The sequence below is a fragment of the Paramormyrops kingsleyae genome, chromosome 10 (genome assembly GCF_048594095.1).
Source record: "Paramormyrops kingsleyae isolate MSU_618 chromosome 10, PKINGS_0.4, whole genome shotgun sequence".
Classification (NCBI taxonomy): Eukaryota; Metazoa; Chordata; class Actinopteri; order Osteoglossiformes; family Mormyridae; genus Paramormyrops; species Paramormyrops kingsleyae.
This window is the reverse complement of record NC_132806.1, coordinates 15,098,939-15,115,069: the sequence shown is the minus strand read 5'-3', so window position 1 is coordinate 15,115,069 and position 16,131 is coordinate 15,098,939. Positions and strand designations below refer to the sequence as shown.

General features: G+C 44.5%; 1 protein-coding gene across 1 annotated transcript; it reads left to right on the top strand.

Moving 5' to 3' along the window:
* Positions 1–616: 616 nt before the first annotated feature.
* LOC111835016 (retinal guanylyl cyclase 2-like) lies at positions 617–14,206 on the top strand. The gene is made up of 18 exons (XM_023794901.2): positions 617–1,424; positions 1,802–2,103; positions 2,471–2,837; positions 3,442–3,514; positions 3,750–3,870; positions 5,419–5,538; positions 5,828–5,911; positions 6,712–6,888; positions 7,026–7,182; positions 7,502–7,651; positions 7,845–7,993; positions 8,092–8,255; positions 8,364–8,556; positions 8,635–8,809; positions 9,117–9,215; positions 13,138–13,232; positions 13,812–13,897; positions 14,122–14,206. The coding sequence occupies exons 1-18, from the start codon at positions 617–619 to the stop codon at positions 14,204–14,206; spliced, it is 3,405 nt and encodes a 1,134-aa protein (XP_023650669.1).
* Positions 14,207–16,131: the final 1,925 nt, after the last annotated feature.

The following is a 16,131-nucleotide window of genomic DNA, read 5'->3' as shown; positions in this document are numbered from 1 at the left end:
GGTGGAGAATAGACTTTGGTACTTGCTTGATGTTCATACTTGTATGGTGAATGATAGATGTTTACATTTTTTGGATGGTGAATAATGGATATTGGTTCCTGCTGACTATTGGATAATGAAAGCTGGTAATTGTTACTTCTTGGATGATGGATGTTAATCCTTAGGTCAATATGAATTGCACACCCTAATGTATAGCCCAAGCATATAACAATTTTCTTGTTACTCTTCGTTTGAAATTAGTTTTTTCTCGTTCTTCCGCTCCGAACACTTAATTCTGAAGAAGCCAACACTTTCTCTCTGCCTTGGCTGCAATTTGTTGAAGGACTAACAGGCTTGTGTGATATAAAAGGAACCTCCTCTTAGCTTATTATAGGATGTCAGTGTATTTTTGTAACCTATGGTACATGGCTGTGGTGTTTGTCCTTATTACAACCTCTCTCCATCTTAAGGTCCTCATTTCACACATGGATTTGAGCACGGAGATGGAATGTCCAGACCTGAGATGCTTTAGTTTGTCCTGGGGGCACAAGGGAGAGTAGCGAATTGCTCCCACACAGCACCTGTTCCCAGAGCAACCCCGTGCCTCACCCCTAGTGCAGTGTTCCACAGCTGAACCATGGCGCCCCACTCAGGATCCTGCTGGTACTGCATCCTCTCCCATCACCCACGGTGGTATGGGCCACCTTCCAAGACCAGGGTGTGGGATGTGTGTCAGTCAGGACCAAGTTGGGGAGTCGTCTTGGGGGCCATCAGCATGCCATTGGTGCAGCACTCTCACAGAGGGTGGGGTTTCTGGGTGTGGCTCCCCCTGCTGGCTGTAGCCTTATTGCCCTACCCTGCCTGGACTGCCACTTACAAGGTGGCCATTGTAGGGCCTTGGACATGCGATCCTCTGTATTCCAAAGCTCTACCTGAACAGGCGGCTCGTTTGGCCACCAGCCGCATCAACAAGGACCCCCAACTGAATAAGGGCTACTGGTATGACTACACCTTAGTCAATGAGGACTGCCAAACGTCACAGGCTCTGGCCCGCTTTGCCGAGCTGGAGGGGTACGCCTCAGCCATCCTGGGCCCTGCCAACCCGGGCTACTGTACGTCTGCTGCCCTGCTAGCCAAGAACTGGAACACCGCCATCTTGTCATGGTCGTGTCTGGACCCGATCATGGATAAGGACAAGTACCCCACCTTTCTGCGACCTCTGCCTCTGTCGGCGCGCGTTCTGTTCTCCGTGCTGCGCTTCTTCCGCTGGGCTCACGTGGCCATCGTGACCTCAGGGGATGACCTGTGGGAGGCTACTGGGGAGGAGCTGGCCTCTTCGCTGCGAGCCCTCGGGCTTCCAGTCTCAGCCGTGGTCTCCATGGAGACAGGAGAGCATGGTCCCCGTAAGGCGCTGAGAACCATCAAAGATCTGGATCAAGTCAGAGGTAGGTGTGCTCAGAATGATCATCAAAGGCAATTCTTATATCTTCTCTTCTCCATTTTGTTATTCAGAAGGAAGTTTTAATGCATATTGCTTTTAACAGATCAACATCATTATGGTTTTTCACCCCCCAAAATGTACAGTTAGAAATTAGCTTGCACTCTTGAATTTGTAAACCATGAACCCAGAATGCTAAGATAGGTGTTGGGTGACCGGTCTACATTTAGGTGATTGATGCATCCATAACATCAAGGGTTCTCCCATAAAAATCCATAGAACTTTTTCCCCTTTGAGTTAACAATCTGAAGAATAGTAGATACTACTAAAAGTCTTTGGCAAGGTTAAAAAAAAAAAAGACATGCCCCACCCCTCTCTCCTCAGTGGTCATTATGTGCATGCACTCGGTGCTGATTGGTGGAGAGGTTCAAAGGGACCTGCTGAACACGGCCCTAGACATGCGCATGGCGGATGGGGGCTATGTCTTCATCCCTTATGACACGCTGCTGTACGCCCTGCCCTACAAGGGCGTGGGCTACCCAGCCCTGGTCAATGACACCAATCTGCGGAGAGCCTATGACGCTGTGCTCACGGTCACCATGGACTCAGGGGAGCGCAGCTTTTATGAGGCCTTCAGAGATGTTCAGGAGAGCCACGAGCTCCACTCCAGCACCCCGGCTGAGCAGGCAAGTGTGTGACCCAAGCCATGTGGTCATGTGATCATGAGCATGTCACTTCACACCCATCTGCCATAGGTGCACTGTATGGGGGTTCAGCAAACCTGTACCTGCAGGGATCCTAAGAGGAAAACTTTCCTGGTTCCTGCAATGATCTTATTAAAAACAGCAGTTTGCAGTTAACATGGTAACATTGGGGAGCATTATCTCAATTCAGAGAAGTGTCTGTGAGAACAAGCAAATCTGACTGAGAAGTTAAACTAAATTAACTTAAAGATTTGATCTAAATATCCCATGAAAACTGCTGAGATGTGATGTAAGACAGTGAAACTATCTTGTTGAATCCTGGCATTTTTCTTGTCCTCCTTTCCTGTAGGTGTCACCATTCTTTGGAACTATTTACAATGCCGTGTACTTCCTGGCCACGTGTGTGGAGCAGGCACGAATGGGGAAGAGCCGCCGGGTGTCAGGGGAGGCTCTAGCTCGTACCAAGGGTGGTTTCAAGTTCTCTGGCTTTAATCAGCCTCTGTCAGCAGGCAGAAACGGGCTGGAGGCCCGGTACGTGGTGCTGGACACTGATGGACTGGGCCCAGCGTTTCACGTGACCCATGTGCTCGAGGCTCCACACACCCACGCCGATATCGGTGGCCTCAAGTACCTCGGACGTGCCATCCACTTCCCAGGAGGATCTCCCAGCAGCGACTCCACTTGCTGGTTCAGTCCATACATCACCTGCAGAGGGGGTGAGACGACCACAGGAGTTTTCCGTGTTGCATGCGTGAACCTATGGACGTTATCCTATCGTCAACACCTAGGAGCAGGGAAAATAGATTTTAAACATCCAATGTTGTAGAACATAACATGGGACGACAGCAGAGCCTTCTACTGAGTAACTCTAGGGTGAGTTGCTCCACAGATCTACAGCAGGATGGAGATTGCCCTCTCCATTAGGGGAACTACTGCTTCAGTAAAGAATTTCAGCACAGCATCACCAACAACCAGAGGTGGAGATTTGAGGTCCAGAGAGAACAAATCCAGACCAAGATTTTATTTCAACCAACCAGTTCAGTACTCTGTGACTGTTTATGCTCAACTGGTTGGTTGAAACAAAATCTTGGTCTGGATTTGTACTCTCTGGACCTCAAATCTCTACTTCTTCCAACAACAACATCATTTCTCCTGGAAATGAGAAGAAAACCTATAATGATTTATATGCAAGAAATCCAGTTTGTCATGCTAGAACTTGCTCCATGACTTTGGGCAGGATGGTGTTCACAGGTCCATGTGGAGCAGCACATACACATTGGTTCTCAGGTTGGCTTGTTAATGAACCACTTTCCCCAACAGGCATTGATGGAGCTTCCCTTTTGCTCATTTTCATCTTGGTGACCTTTTTGGTGGGAGCTGGACTGTTTTTCAGGTGGGCCAGCAATTTAGCATGTAGCCTTTTTAGTGCAGTCAAGGGTGTATAATGAAATCTACACACCACGTTGCATGTAGCCTTTTTACTTTGGTCCAGTGTGCGTAATTAAACCTAGATACCATGTACCTTGTACATTGCCACTCACTGACCACCTCCACATGTCTTTCGATTTGTACATAACCGTTCATCGCTCTGCTTGTCCATCTACCTGGTCATGTGACTGTCTGTCCAGGGAAAAGATTCGGAAACTCTGTTCAATATTTGGAGAAGATGAAGATGAAGATGAAGGTGGCACCAAACTGGTGCTGACACTAGAAGATCTGGTGTTCATCAACACACAGTTCAGCCGAAGGGTCAGTATGATCATGTGCATCATCTGCATCAAGTGCGTGTGCAGGGGCATAGCTAGAGATGCTGGCCTCCTCACCCAAATCTGCCAGGGTATCCATGTCCCTACTGCACCTCTGTGTGTGTGTGTGGATTATGTTTATATTACATTGTGGGGACCAAATGTTCCCCACAATGTAATAAAAACCTGTGATTTTGATGTTGTGGGGACAGTTTTTCAGGTCCCCAGAAAGATCTTCGAATACAATCAAAAAATTGAAAATGCCAAAAGTCTTGCATTTGGTCTGGATACTTATGGTTAAGGTTAGGGCTGGGTAGGGGTTACGGTCGTCATGTATGGATTTCTATGGAGTTAACCCATAGAAATGAATGGAGAGTCCCACAAAGATATAATTACAAACTTGTGTGTGGGTGTGTGTGTATGTCTGTCAGTTTCAGTGTTAATGTTCACGTATATGTCATGTACTATATGAATAACAAATTTCCAAAACTCATTCAATCCACTGTCCAATGTTTTCTATAAAATTTCTTTAGACTCAGTGAGTTTTGAAATTTAACAAAAGTCTTTTGTTGGATTACATGAAGACTGAGTGAGTTGTGGTTCCCAGTACTGTAACGTATGATGAGGAAGCCTGACTAGCAGTTGAATGGTGAGCTGGCTAAACTTCCTAACACCATAAAATAACAATTCGAAAAGTGAGAATAGTAAAAAAAAATTCTAAATATACCTGCGCGGTGCCTCCACTGTGGAAATACAACACTTGCCTTGGGGCTAGTGCACAAGTGTTATCTCCCAGAATGTAACTGTGCACAGTGTAAAATGTGCACTAATCTAGTGGTGAGTGCAAAGCTGGTCCTGTAGCGTACCTTACCAATGTAAAATATCTAAAAGTTTTAGATATTGTGCTATGCATGAAATAAGCTGCCAATACACCTGGGGTATAAAGAAATACAAGTACATATATTTTTAAATAAATCAGCAATATTAAGTAATAAGAAACATAGAATGGATTCATCAAAAAAATAATAATAAAGATCACAGAAAACGGCAAATTCTAAAACCATTTGGCTGCAGCCTACCAAACGAAGGTTAACTTAGCAGGCTAAGTCCCTAACAACCCACTATTGCAGGGCTGCCCAGTCCTGCTCCTGTAGGGCGACCACCCTGCAGAGCTTAGGTGCAGCCCTGATGTAACACACCTGATACAACACACCTGATACAGATAATCAGGCCCCGCAGATATATCTCAGTATGAGAACCAGCTTAACTTCAACATAGCTGACTCTAATAGTGAGATATAACTGAAGGGCCTGGTTATCTGTATCAGGTGTGTTAAATTATGGACACTGGAGTTCCTTACACACTTTATGCCCCTCAACCATCTCACATCTCACTCTAGGGCATAAAACGTGTTTTTGTCATTTATGTGAATTGCTACTGCTACTGCAGTAAATAAAGTACTCTGAATCAAAACACACCAGAACAGCTCAGTGTGGGCTGAAGTAAGTCCAGATTTTTGTTTTTCACTCTCTCTCCTTCTCTCCTCATCTAGAAGCTGAATGAAGGAAACATCATAAAGAGTATCTTGTATGTGAAGACATCCAGCCAATTGATATCTGGGCAGAGTTACATCTACACTTCTCCTGACAGCTCCAACATTGCCATCTTTGAGGTGATTATCGCTCATTCCCAGCCCCTCCCCCCACACATGTACGCGTGATTGGCTGGTTCGCAAAGTGACTGAACATGCTAAAATTGAGCCAAAAGGAGACTCCAGCTGCTTCCTTGATTTGCGGTTAATCAAAAAGAAAATCAGTGGCCCGTGCGATTGAGAGTCATAATGACTCTGTTTTCCAGTCAGCTCCTGCTTTCATATCTTACCTATGCAGAGCCTAAGATGGAAAACTCATGTTTGGTCCTGGTGTTCTGCAGAGTGCATAACTCCTATTGTCATCCCCCAGGGCGATTGGGTCTGGCTGAAAAAGTGGTTTGTTGGAGACCAGGTGACAGAGATTAATAAAAGCACCAAAGCCATTTTCAGCAAGGTGAGGTCGGTGGCTGGGAAAGAAGGGGTAGGGAGTAGCAGAAAGCTGCAAGATACGTGGCCATTTGAGACCACAATGTAAAACTTGACCCTTTGTCTTTAAAGACATTCTGAACATACAGATAGAACCATTATCCTGGATTAAAAGTTCCCAGGACTAGGCTTTGTGGTCTGGTTATACCAAGGGCACCTGAGAGGATAAATGGTCACTTCCTAAAGTGACATTCACAAGTATGCCCTTCATCTAATGTAAACTTCCTAACGTGTGCACTTCATCTAGTGTAAACTTCCTAAAGTGTGCACTTCATCTAGTGTAAAATTCTTAAAGTGTACACTTCATCTAGTATAAACTTCCTAAAGTGTGCAATTCATCTAGTGTGAAATTCCTAAAGTATGCCCTTCATCAAATAAAAACTTCCTAAAGTGTGCACTTCATCTAGTGTAAAATTCCTAAAGTATGCCCTTCATCAAATAAAAACTTCCTAAAGTGTGCACTTCATCTAGTGTAAAATTCCTAAAGTGTACACTTCATCTAGTGTAAAATTCCTAAAGTGTACACTTCATCTAGTGTAAACTTCCTAAAGTATGCACTTTGTCTAGTGTGAAATTCCTAAAGTGTACCCTTCGTCTAGTCTAAAGTTCCTAAAGTGTACACTTCATCTAGTGTAAACTTCCTAAAGTTTGCACTTCATCTAGTGTAAAATTCCTAAAGTGTACACTTCATCTAGTGTAAACTTCCTAAAGTGTGCACTTAATTGAATGCGACATGATCCTGCTTCTTGACTTCTTCTCCCTAAACAGCTAAGGGACATGAGGCAAGAGAATTTGAACCTGTACCTTGGTCTTTTTCTGGACTGTAACATCTTTGGTATCATGATGGAGTTCTGTCCAAGGGGAAGTCTACAGGATCTCATCAACAACGGAGACATGCGTCTGGACTGGATGTTCAAGTCGTCCCTTATCATGGATCTCATTCGGGTCAGACAGATGGAACATGATCCTATACTGAATACAACAATGGGATATAGTGTTATATATGTGTTTATGTCTATGTTTAAAGTACCTTGATTATCCACAGTCTAATATCTCACACCTCTTTGTCCACCATCCTTTAGGGGATGAAGTACCTTCACAACCACAACATCATACATGGCCGTCTCAAGTCTCGTAACTGTGTGGTGGATGGGAGGTTCGTTCTGAAGGTCTCTGAGTATGGCTACAACAGCATCATGGACTGTCAGAATATCAGCATAGAGTCCCAGAACGCTGAGGGTGAGAGTGGGTCTGAAGCCCAGGGGAGGGTGAGAGGTTCTCACATCACTTACCCCACTTAGTATGTTGATCTTCTTATGACCCATTTCTTTCCATGTTTATTTGCTTATCAACAGAATTTGCTTTGAATCAAAGTGCATTATACTAATAATATGTTCTCAGTAATAATAGCTTATTCATTATGCAGAATATTTCAAGGTAGAGCATCTGTCATGGGATTTGGTCACTATTTCTTCACAATTTAATTTCTTTAACAGTGTTTTCCCTTCCATGTTTCCCATTTTTCATGTAACTGAATTTAGTTTTCGCCTGTTCACAGATTATCTTTGGACTGCTCCAGAACTTCTGAGGAACCCCGCCCTGGAAAAGAAGGGCACCTACCAGGGCGATGTCTACAGCTTTTCCATCATCCTCCAGGAGGTTGTTACCCGCAACACCCCCTTCTGCATGCTGGACATGCCCTCAGACGGTGAGACCACAATGTCTTCTTAGTTCTGAGGAATAGATAGTGGGGGTAGGTCTCTGACTGGCCCCTGAGCAAGGGTGATTCTGGCATGCTTTTTATAAGGTGTGGGGCACCTTTTACCTTGGGTCAGTTCTTCTGAAGCCTTGCCCCAGTATATGCCTCTGACCCTGTGTTCTTGCACGTTTCTCAACGACAGAGATCATCCAGAAGCTGAAGTCCCCTCCACCACTGTGCCGGCCCATAGTCCCTATCGAGAAGGCCCCAATTGATTGCCTACAGATAATGAAGCAGTGCTGGAGTGAGGATCCCGAGAAGAGGCCAACCTTTGAGGAGATCTTCCATCAGGTGAGATGGATACACACGCGCAAGAACTTCTCCAGGAAGACCACAAATTCACATAGTGATCCACAAACTTCAGACTCATCACTGACAATCCCCCCCAGTTCAGAAATGTGAATAAAGGGAAGAAGACAAACCTCATTGACTCTATGCTGAGAATGTTGGAGCAATACTCCAGTAACCTGGAAGACCTGATCCGGGAAAGGACGGAGGAGCTCGAGGTGGAGCGGCAGAAGACCGACCAGCTGTTGGCACAGATGCTTCCCCGGTCCGTGAGCCCCACTTCTTACAGCACAAAATTGCTCACTGATGTGTTTTTTTGTTATTCAGTATTCTTGCCTACATAGCCTACGCCTGCTTCTACAACCTTCTCCAGGTCAGTGGCCCAGGCCCTGAAGGTGGGCAAGCCGGTGGAGCCAGAGCATTTTGACGAGGCTACATTGTACTTTAGCGACATTGTGGGCTTCACCACCATCTCGGCCCTGAGCGAGCCCATCGAGGTGGTGGACCTACTCAATGACCTCTACACACTCTTTGATGCCATCATTGGAGAGCACGATGTGTATAAGGTCTGTTATTGTATTCGTGTGTGAATAAGTCTGTATGTGACTGCGTGTTATTTATCCTGCGTGTGTGACCCACCTCAGGTGGAGACCATTGGTGATGCATACATGGTGTCATCAGGGGTTCCCAACCGCAATGGGAACCGGCACGCCGCTGAGGTGTCCAACATGTCCCTGGACATCCTGCACTGCATCGGGGCCTTTAAGATGAGGCACATGCCTGATGTCAAGGTCAGGATCCGTATCGGCCTGCACTCAGGTGAGGGGGTCTTGTGCACATATCTCCAGTACATTCTTCATTCCAAAAACACTGTCAGGTGTCAATTTAGCTGATAGTGTGCACAAGCTATAGCCGGATCTATAAAAGGTGAACTGTGATGTCACGTTCATGGTTGTCATGGTAAGTTATAGGATTACTTATTTTCAGCGAATGTTGGAAACCTTCACCAAAGAGCTGGCTATATATCTCACATGTATGCTCAGCATGCCTACTCATGTTCAGGAGAACAAACTCTGCTGTGCACAGGCCCACCTACCCCTCTTTTGTCCCCTTCCTCACTTGGCAGGTCCGGTAGTGGCAGGAGTAGTGGGCCTCACAATGCCTCGCTACTGTCTCTTTGGAGATACAGTCAACACGGCCTCACGAATGGAGTCCACAGGGTTGTGTGAGTACCAGAGAAATGTTACCAACTCCAAACTGTACTCTACCTCCATCATTGCTTACAGATCTGTGACCTTCTCGTCTGTCCCAACTCTCCATTGCTGCCCATAGTTGCTGATCATAGTTGCTGATCATAGTTGCTGCTTCAGTAGAGCATAACGATAAGGTGATATTATGAAGGTCATGGTGTTTGAACTGAAACTGGAATATTTTATGTTCTGATTCAAAGGATGTCGGGTGTTTTATGCTTTATTCATGAAGCGTTTGAACTAAATAACATCAGTAAAGCATGTATCTGTATCATCCATAAAAACACATTTGACATGTTTGGTCATGGGGTTCTGGTGATGCTTTATGGTTTTTCTGTTTCATGTAAGCCCTTAATTACCTAACTGGATCAGTGGTTCCACTCAATGAATGCTGATTTCCATCCTGCTCAGTATTAAAAAACCAGAGTCTTCACTCTGTTAAGTGTTGTAGAGAATGAGAACTTATAAGAGAAGTTGCCACCCAGTTTCTGTGAGCTAGGATTGTCTTTCCCATTCCTATACCCATTTTGGTTTACAGGTTTTTTTAAGTAGCAGAGAAAGATGCACATATTTAAACAGACCTGGAAATTCAAGATTCTTTATTGTCATTTCCACACCAAGTTTGGGATTGCAACTTGTCAAGCAGTGCATGAATGGGTGATGAGGAAATTTCCTGAACGGTACCCCCTGGATCTTTACCCACTTCCTTTAACCTACTGTGAGTTTTACTGGGCCCAGCACTGTCAGGGGTACCCAAAAAATCTTACATCACACCAAGAATTCAATTGAGGCTTAGTTTGTCAAAGGAACTATGTCTGCCCAGATACAGTGTTTTAACTTCCACTTGAGGTAGCAGGAGACCTACCACTGAGCTAGATGTGCACTATCTGCAGGAATTACAGCCATCTGGGGAGAGGGGAGCTGTGAAGAATTATGGTTTTGTAGATTTGTATTTTAGCCACAAATCAAGGAAGGTCATTGATGCTGTCAGGCAGAGAGCAGGTAAGGAGCGTGCACTGATTACAGTGTGTAAGGAGCATGCACTGATTACAGTGTGTAAGGAGCAGGCACTGATTACAGTGCGTTGCCACACCCACCATATAACAAACCACCTCAGGGATGAGAACCTGAGTGCAGCCATGTGGCGGGTGATACCTCAGCACCACACTAGTCCGAATGGACCAGTGTGAGGTTTTTCTTCCCAGTGGTTAGAGTGCCAATAATGCCACCAACCCCCAAGCTTTCCCCAGTATGTTGGAGGACCTCCTTACAGGGTTGGATGTACATTAACATCATACCCAGGATGAAGCGATTGCAGGTTATGGGCCTTGCTCAAGGGCCCAATGGAGTAGAATCACTCCAGGCATTCATGGGATTTGAACCCACAACCTTCCAGTTGCTGGCACAGATCCCTAGCCTCAGTGCCACCACTCCACCTTCACTTGAATTTTTTGGTACTTGTTATAAATCCGGCTTTTGTGGTTTTGCTACCAGCGCCGATTAACCTTCATCCAAACGCAGAGACTTTGCCGTGTACCGTACAACCTTCAGTGAAGTGACCCAGAGGACTGACTCTGTAGTGGACTCCCTGCCATGTGTGACCACAGCTGCCCAGACTATGCAAGAGCACCGGCAGGAGGGATGGGATTAGTAAGGGTACGGAAAGAAGTCTCCTGCTCTCACGGCAAGTTCAGCCAATCAAGGCGATTAGTGGTTTAGGGATCACTTATTAAAGGCTGCACAGTTGGCCCACGATTAAGAGGGTATGCAATCCAGCTTTACTTCGTCTAAGTGTGGAGGACACTTACCTTAATGCTGCCTTTGCTGATTTGCGAGAAGCCTGGAAGTGCTGCCTGTTTTTACCCAAAGCAGCTTTTAACTTGTGCATGACTGGATATTTTCTAGAGGAGTTAAACTCTAGTCTGCCATTCAAGGGAACTAGCATGCCCTCCGCGAGACTGAAACCGGAAATTGAGTGCTAGCAGCCGTGGGAGTGGAGAAGCCTCATTAGATCTTGGCTCTAGTGCCAGACTCGCTTGGCCGTCACACCTGGGTTTAGGATGGGACCAGGTTGGCTTGTGAGGAGATTTTTTGAAGTGCTGATGAGGGAATGTTGGCAGACAGATCCAGCAACACCACGTGACATGCTAAGATGTCGAGGGGCCAAAAAGCTTAACGTGGACCCACAAACTATGACAGCACTGCATTGTCAGATTATACCCAAGGTAGGATTAACATCATATCATCACAGTGTATTGAGCGTGGCCCTGGCAAGGCGTCAGATAACTGATAAGGTGCCTTATCTCTGACATAATTATATAAATAATACGTTTCTGCGTTAACATAAGTGCTGTTTTTTAGGAACTGGTGTTACTGTCAAATTACTGCTAACAGTGGTACTCTTGCTCCATCACACCATCAACATTTGAATTGCTCATCTTAAATAATGTTTTAGTATAAATAATGCATGCTTGTATTCATATATTTATATGGCGTGTGACCAGCACAGCTTTGTGTGTGTGTGTGTGTGTGTGTGTGTGTGTGTGCGTGCACACGCATGTGTATGCGTTGTATGTGAGGTATGTATAGGCCAAATGTCCCCACAACGTGATAAAAACCTGTTATTTTTCATTTTTTGCAGTCCCCAGAAGGGGAAACTCAATTTATGAACATCTGTAACTGCAGTGAAAACACTAAAAGAGCAAAAAGTCTTGTATTTTGCTTGGTTATTCTTATTCATGATTAAGGTTAGGGCTGGATAGGGGTGAAAGATGTCATTGTTGGGATATTATTACTGAGAATGACCTCCTCTTGTTTGTAAATTTCTTATGTTCTAAGGGTTTTTCCAATAGAAATGAATGGACAGTCCCCACAAACATATGATTTCAAATGTGTATTTGTGTGTGTGTGAAATTTTAATTGTAATAGCTTTATTGTCATTGCACAATGTACAACGAAATTTGAAGTGCATCGTGAATAATAAATATTTCATTCTTAAATTAAAAATTACTAAAATAAATACCTGTGTGTGTACGCGTGCACGCCCCGCGCACGTGTGTCACAGGGTATCTATGGAGTGGGCTGGATTCCCTGATCCTTTAAGAGGATGCTCAGGATTAACAGGAACATTCAGGACTCTGTGTTCAGTTTGCCAGTTGTGCGCCGTTCAAAGTCACGGAAAGCACTTCATTAAAGGAAGTCGATCTCCTTTCCTTCCTCTCTAATTGCATTCCTTTTAATAAATGAAAGAACGACAGCTAACCCTCAGTCAGGGTCATGTGGCCTTGAGGCCTCATTACAGCCACAGATGAAGTGACGAGTGACAGTATAAGGAGCAGAAGTAAGGACAGGCGTGGAAAAGACAAACTGAACAGCATGCAGCCACAAGGTGGCGCTTTGGAACAATTGTGGTCACATGCAGATGAATGGCATGATAAAACATAATCTGCACCATAATCTGTTTTTGCTCTGGTGCTCTTGGTTGGCTGCATTGTACAGCATATGACTTTCAGTGTGACGAGACAATTTTATGGTGAATTTGTTTACTTATTTTAACACTAATTTGCATTTTTTTAAGATCACAATATTTACTGTTTCCATATAATTAAATGATAAGATTTGTTTAATTACTATCTTACTTTTGACCTGGTAATGGAATATGTGGTAAAGCTTGTCCCTCTAGTGGGTGTTTAGTGCACTGCAATTTTTTTGTCTCATTTAGTACCTATACCTTTTTTGATCTAAGCACATGACGGCCATTGCCCATATCCGTCGCACAATGACACACATACACCAACAGCTTAAGTGAAAGGCACACAGCAATGTTAATAAATATCCACACTGTCATACAGATAAACACAGCTATCATGTGTTTAATGCTGCTGTTATATACTCCAGCTTACAGGATACATGCCAACCAGAGTACCGTTGATATTCTGAGGAAGCTGAATATGGGCTATAAACTGGACATACGAGGCAAGACAGAGCTGAAGGTAGGCGCATTCCCAGCATGCACTGCACTAACTCACTCACTTGGATGGGAGGCACACTTTCCAATCACAGATTTTTATAAATGTGAGTTCCCTCTTGTGGGGAGGGACAGGTTTTTGTCACATGATTTTGTTATATTTGGCATCAACGGTGTAACGCATACATAGCCCCCCCCCCCCCCCCACACACACACACACACGCACATGTAGGGTAAACATATCCTTATGGGGACCGCTCATTCATTTCAATGGGAAAAATGCTAACACCAACTATGACAACCTTAACCCCTACCCTGCCCTACCCTGCCCTAACCATAACCATAAGTAACCTACCAAAATACAAGAGTTTTTGCATTTTTAGTTTTTTCATAGCAGTCACCGATTTTTATAAAATAGAGTTTTTCCTTATGGGGACCAGGTAACCGTTTATTTATCACGTTATGGGGACATTGTGTCCCCATAAGGATAGGTAAACCCGCTCGCACACACACACACACACACACATACACACAACGTAACAGCGAGAGCACTTGGTCAGGTGTGCTCATCAGTAGAACTCACTCTCTCTCTCGCCATTTTCAGGGGAAAGGAATTGAGGACACATATTGGTTGGTGGGTAGAGATGGATTCAACAAACCTCTGCCCATTCCTCCAGACCTGACCCCAGGGTAAGATCTGGCTGGTCTCTGTGAGGTGGAACAGTCTGTCTGTAGACCTTCCTGTCAGCCACTGTGCCTCTCTGTTACTTTCCCTAGTTGTATGACAGGCATGTCCAGCTCAGACTCAGAAGACTTCCCTTACTCTCTCCTTCCCTCTAGCGCTCCTGACCTCCCCCAGTTCTCCTCTCCTCCTCTGCCCTCATCTCCTCTTCTCGCTCTCCTTCTCTGCTCAGGGCCAGCAATCACGGAATCAGTCTTGACGAGATTCCCGAGGATCGCAGACAGAGGTTCCTCGACCGGCAGAAAATGATAAAATAACAGTCCAGGTAAGACAGAGGAGGCTGAAGTCATAGAAGAGAAAGTGTTTGTTTTAAAATCAGATTTCTGATTGGCCAGTGGGTGCATAAGCACAAAGTGAAAGAATCTGGTTTGGGATGCATGTGGAGGTGAGATGAATGTGCGTGTGGTGGCTATGTGTTGCAGTTTGTGGTGTTTTTTTGGGGGGGGGGTTCTGTTTCAGAATGAGGAATGAAAGCAGAGACATCAGAATAGCGCACGTAGGTCAGGGCTTGACCCTCGTCAGTGATGCTGGATCACAGCAATGTATCATGTCTGTGGCTTCTACCCTACAGGCAGCAATGCCCAGCAGGATCACCCAGGATGCATTACGGTGGAGGTAGCAGCTGATCCTGAGAGCGTGGGGGTGTCCTCGCTTCTGGTGCTCCTCTGTATCTCTCCACTCAGTGAGCTAGACGCTGACGTGCCGAACCATCGATCTTTGACTCTTCAGTGGCTTCACCAGAACACCTGCAGCTGTGGTCTTCTCCCGCTCCCCCCCGCCCATTATGAATTTATTTGATTGTAATCTGATCATGGTGTTTGAAGTTCCTCCACAAGCTGGAATTCAGGATGAAAGGTGCTCCTCCATCTGTCTGTGAAGGAGCTGTGAGTGTTTGGATGAGACCAAAGCCTGCGCCTTCTAGGCAAACCCTGCGGCATCCTGGAATATTTGACATTTGCGCAGAAGTAGCCAATAGGAAAGGGGTGGATACATGAAATGGGCCAGTCAGGCTGGTAGAAGACAAACATTTTCCTCGGATTTAAATGCTGATTCTGCAGTGGGAGGGAAGCCTCTGGTGCTGACAGGCGTCGTCCACTTGCGTTTTGGGGCCTCAGCCATAACCGGACGAAGTCGCCATATTTCCCAGCAATGGTGCCTCCTCATCTTGGCATTTAATCAAACCTCAGATGGCAAATGTGGGAGTGAACTACCCCCCCCCCCCCACCACCAAAAAAAGGAAAAACATGGGATGCAATCCCATGACACCACAACCAAAATAAGATATATATATAACTTATGATGCATCAATCATAGAACCGTACAATATCATATTGTAAAGGAATAAAATATGCATTGTACATATGTAGACTTTTTTTCTTTGGCTGTATTTGTGCTGGTGTAAATAAACAGAATAGATCGATGTCCTTCTTCTGATTTTTCCATCTTTCTTTTGTAGTTTAATTTATATGCCGTCAGCGAAGAAACGGGAAAATATCTGATATTTGCATTTCTGATATGAAACAATGTATTTTAAAATGTGTAATACTCAGTACTTCAGCTCTGCCATGTAACATTGATGCACACTAAATTAAGAGTTTTTATGTTTTCTAAATACAGCAGCTTAAGACATTGGTTTACACTTTGGTACAGAACAGTCTTGGAAGAAAGCATTTATAAGAGGTGATGATTATACAAAGCAGCTATCCGTATTCCATTACATAACTATTGTTTTAAATATTTTATTCAAAAATATGTGCATACATGACAGTTATGTATTAAGAAAAGGACATAACATACCATTTTTCAAATAAATCTTTCACTTTATCGTGATTCTTTTCCAAAACTTAGAATGTTTATTATTAGTTTGATACAATTCTTCCAAGCAACGGTTTCCCCCATTAGTTGGTTAAATTGAGGATTTAGCGTACCTTAAAAATCTTTATCCTTAAGTATTTAAATATATTTAAATAGGTTAATATTTAAATAAGCTCATATATTTACATTTGTGAAACGAAATATAAGAATTCAAATATACATAGCAGCGATTAGCCTCATTGCTCATACTGCATCCAGGCAAGCCCACATGAGAAGCCAGAAGTGGAGCTTGTGAGTGAGGAGCTGTGGATGAGGTGGAGATCTCTGAGAAGGTCTGGGTGGATTGGAAGTCTGTGTGTTTAGCCCT

Coding starts and splice junctions, on each gene's coding strand:
- LOC111835016 (XM_023794901.2), top strand. CDS start 617: ATGGCGCCCCACTCAGGATCCTGCTGGTACTGCATCCTCTCCCATCAC. Junction 8,810..9,116: donor CCGTATCGGCCTGCACTCAG/GTGAGGGGGTCT, acceptor CTCACTTGGCAG/GTCCGGTAGTGGCAGGAGTA. Junction 13,898..14,121: donor CCTCCAGACCTGACCCCAGG/GTAAGATCTGGC, acceptor TTCTCTGCTCAG/GGCCAGCAATCACGGAATCA.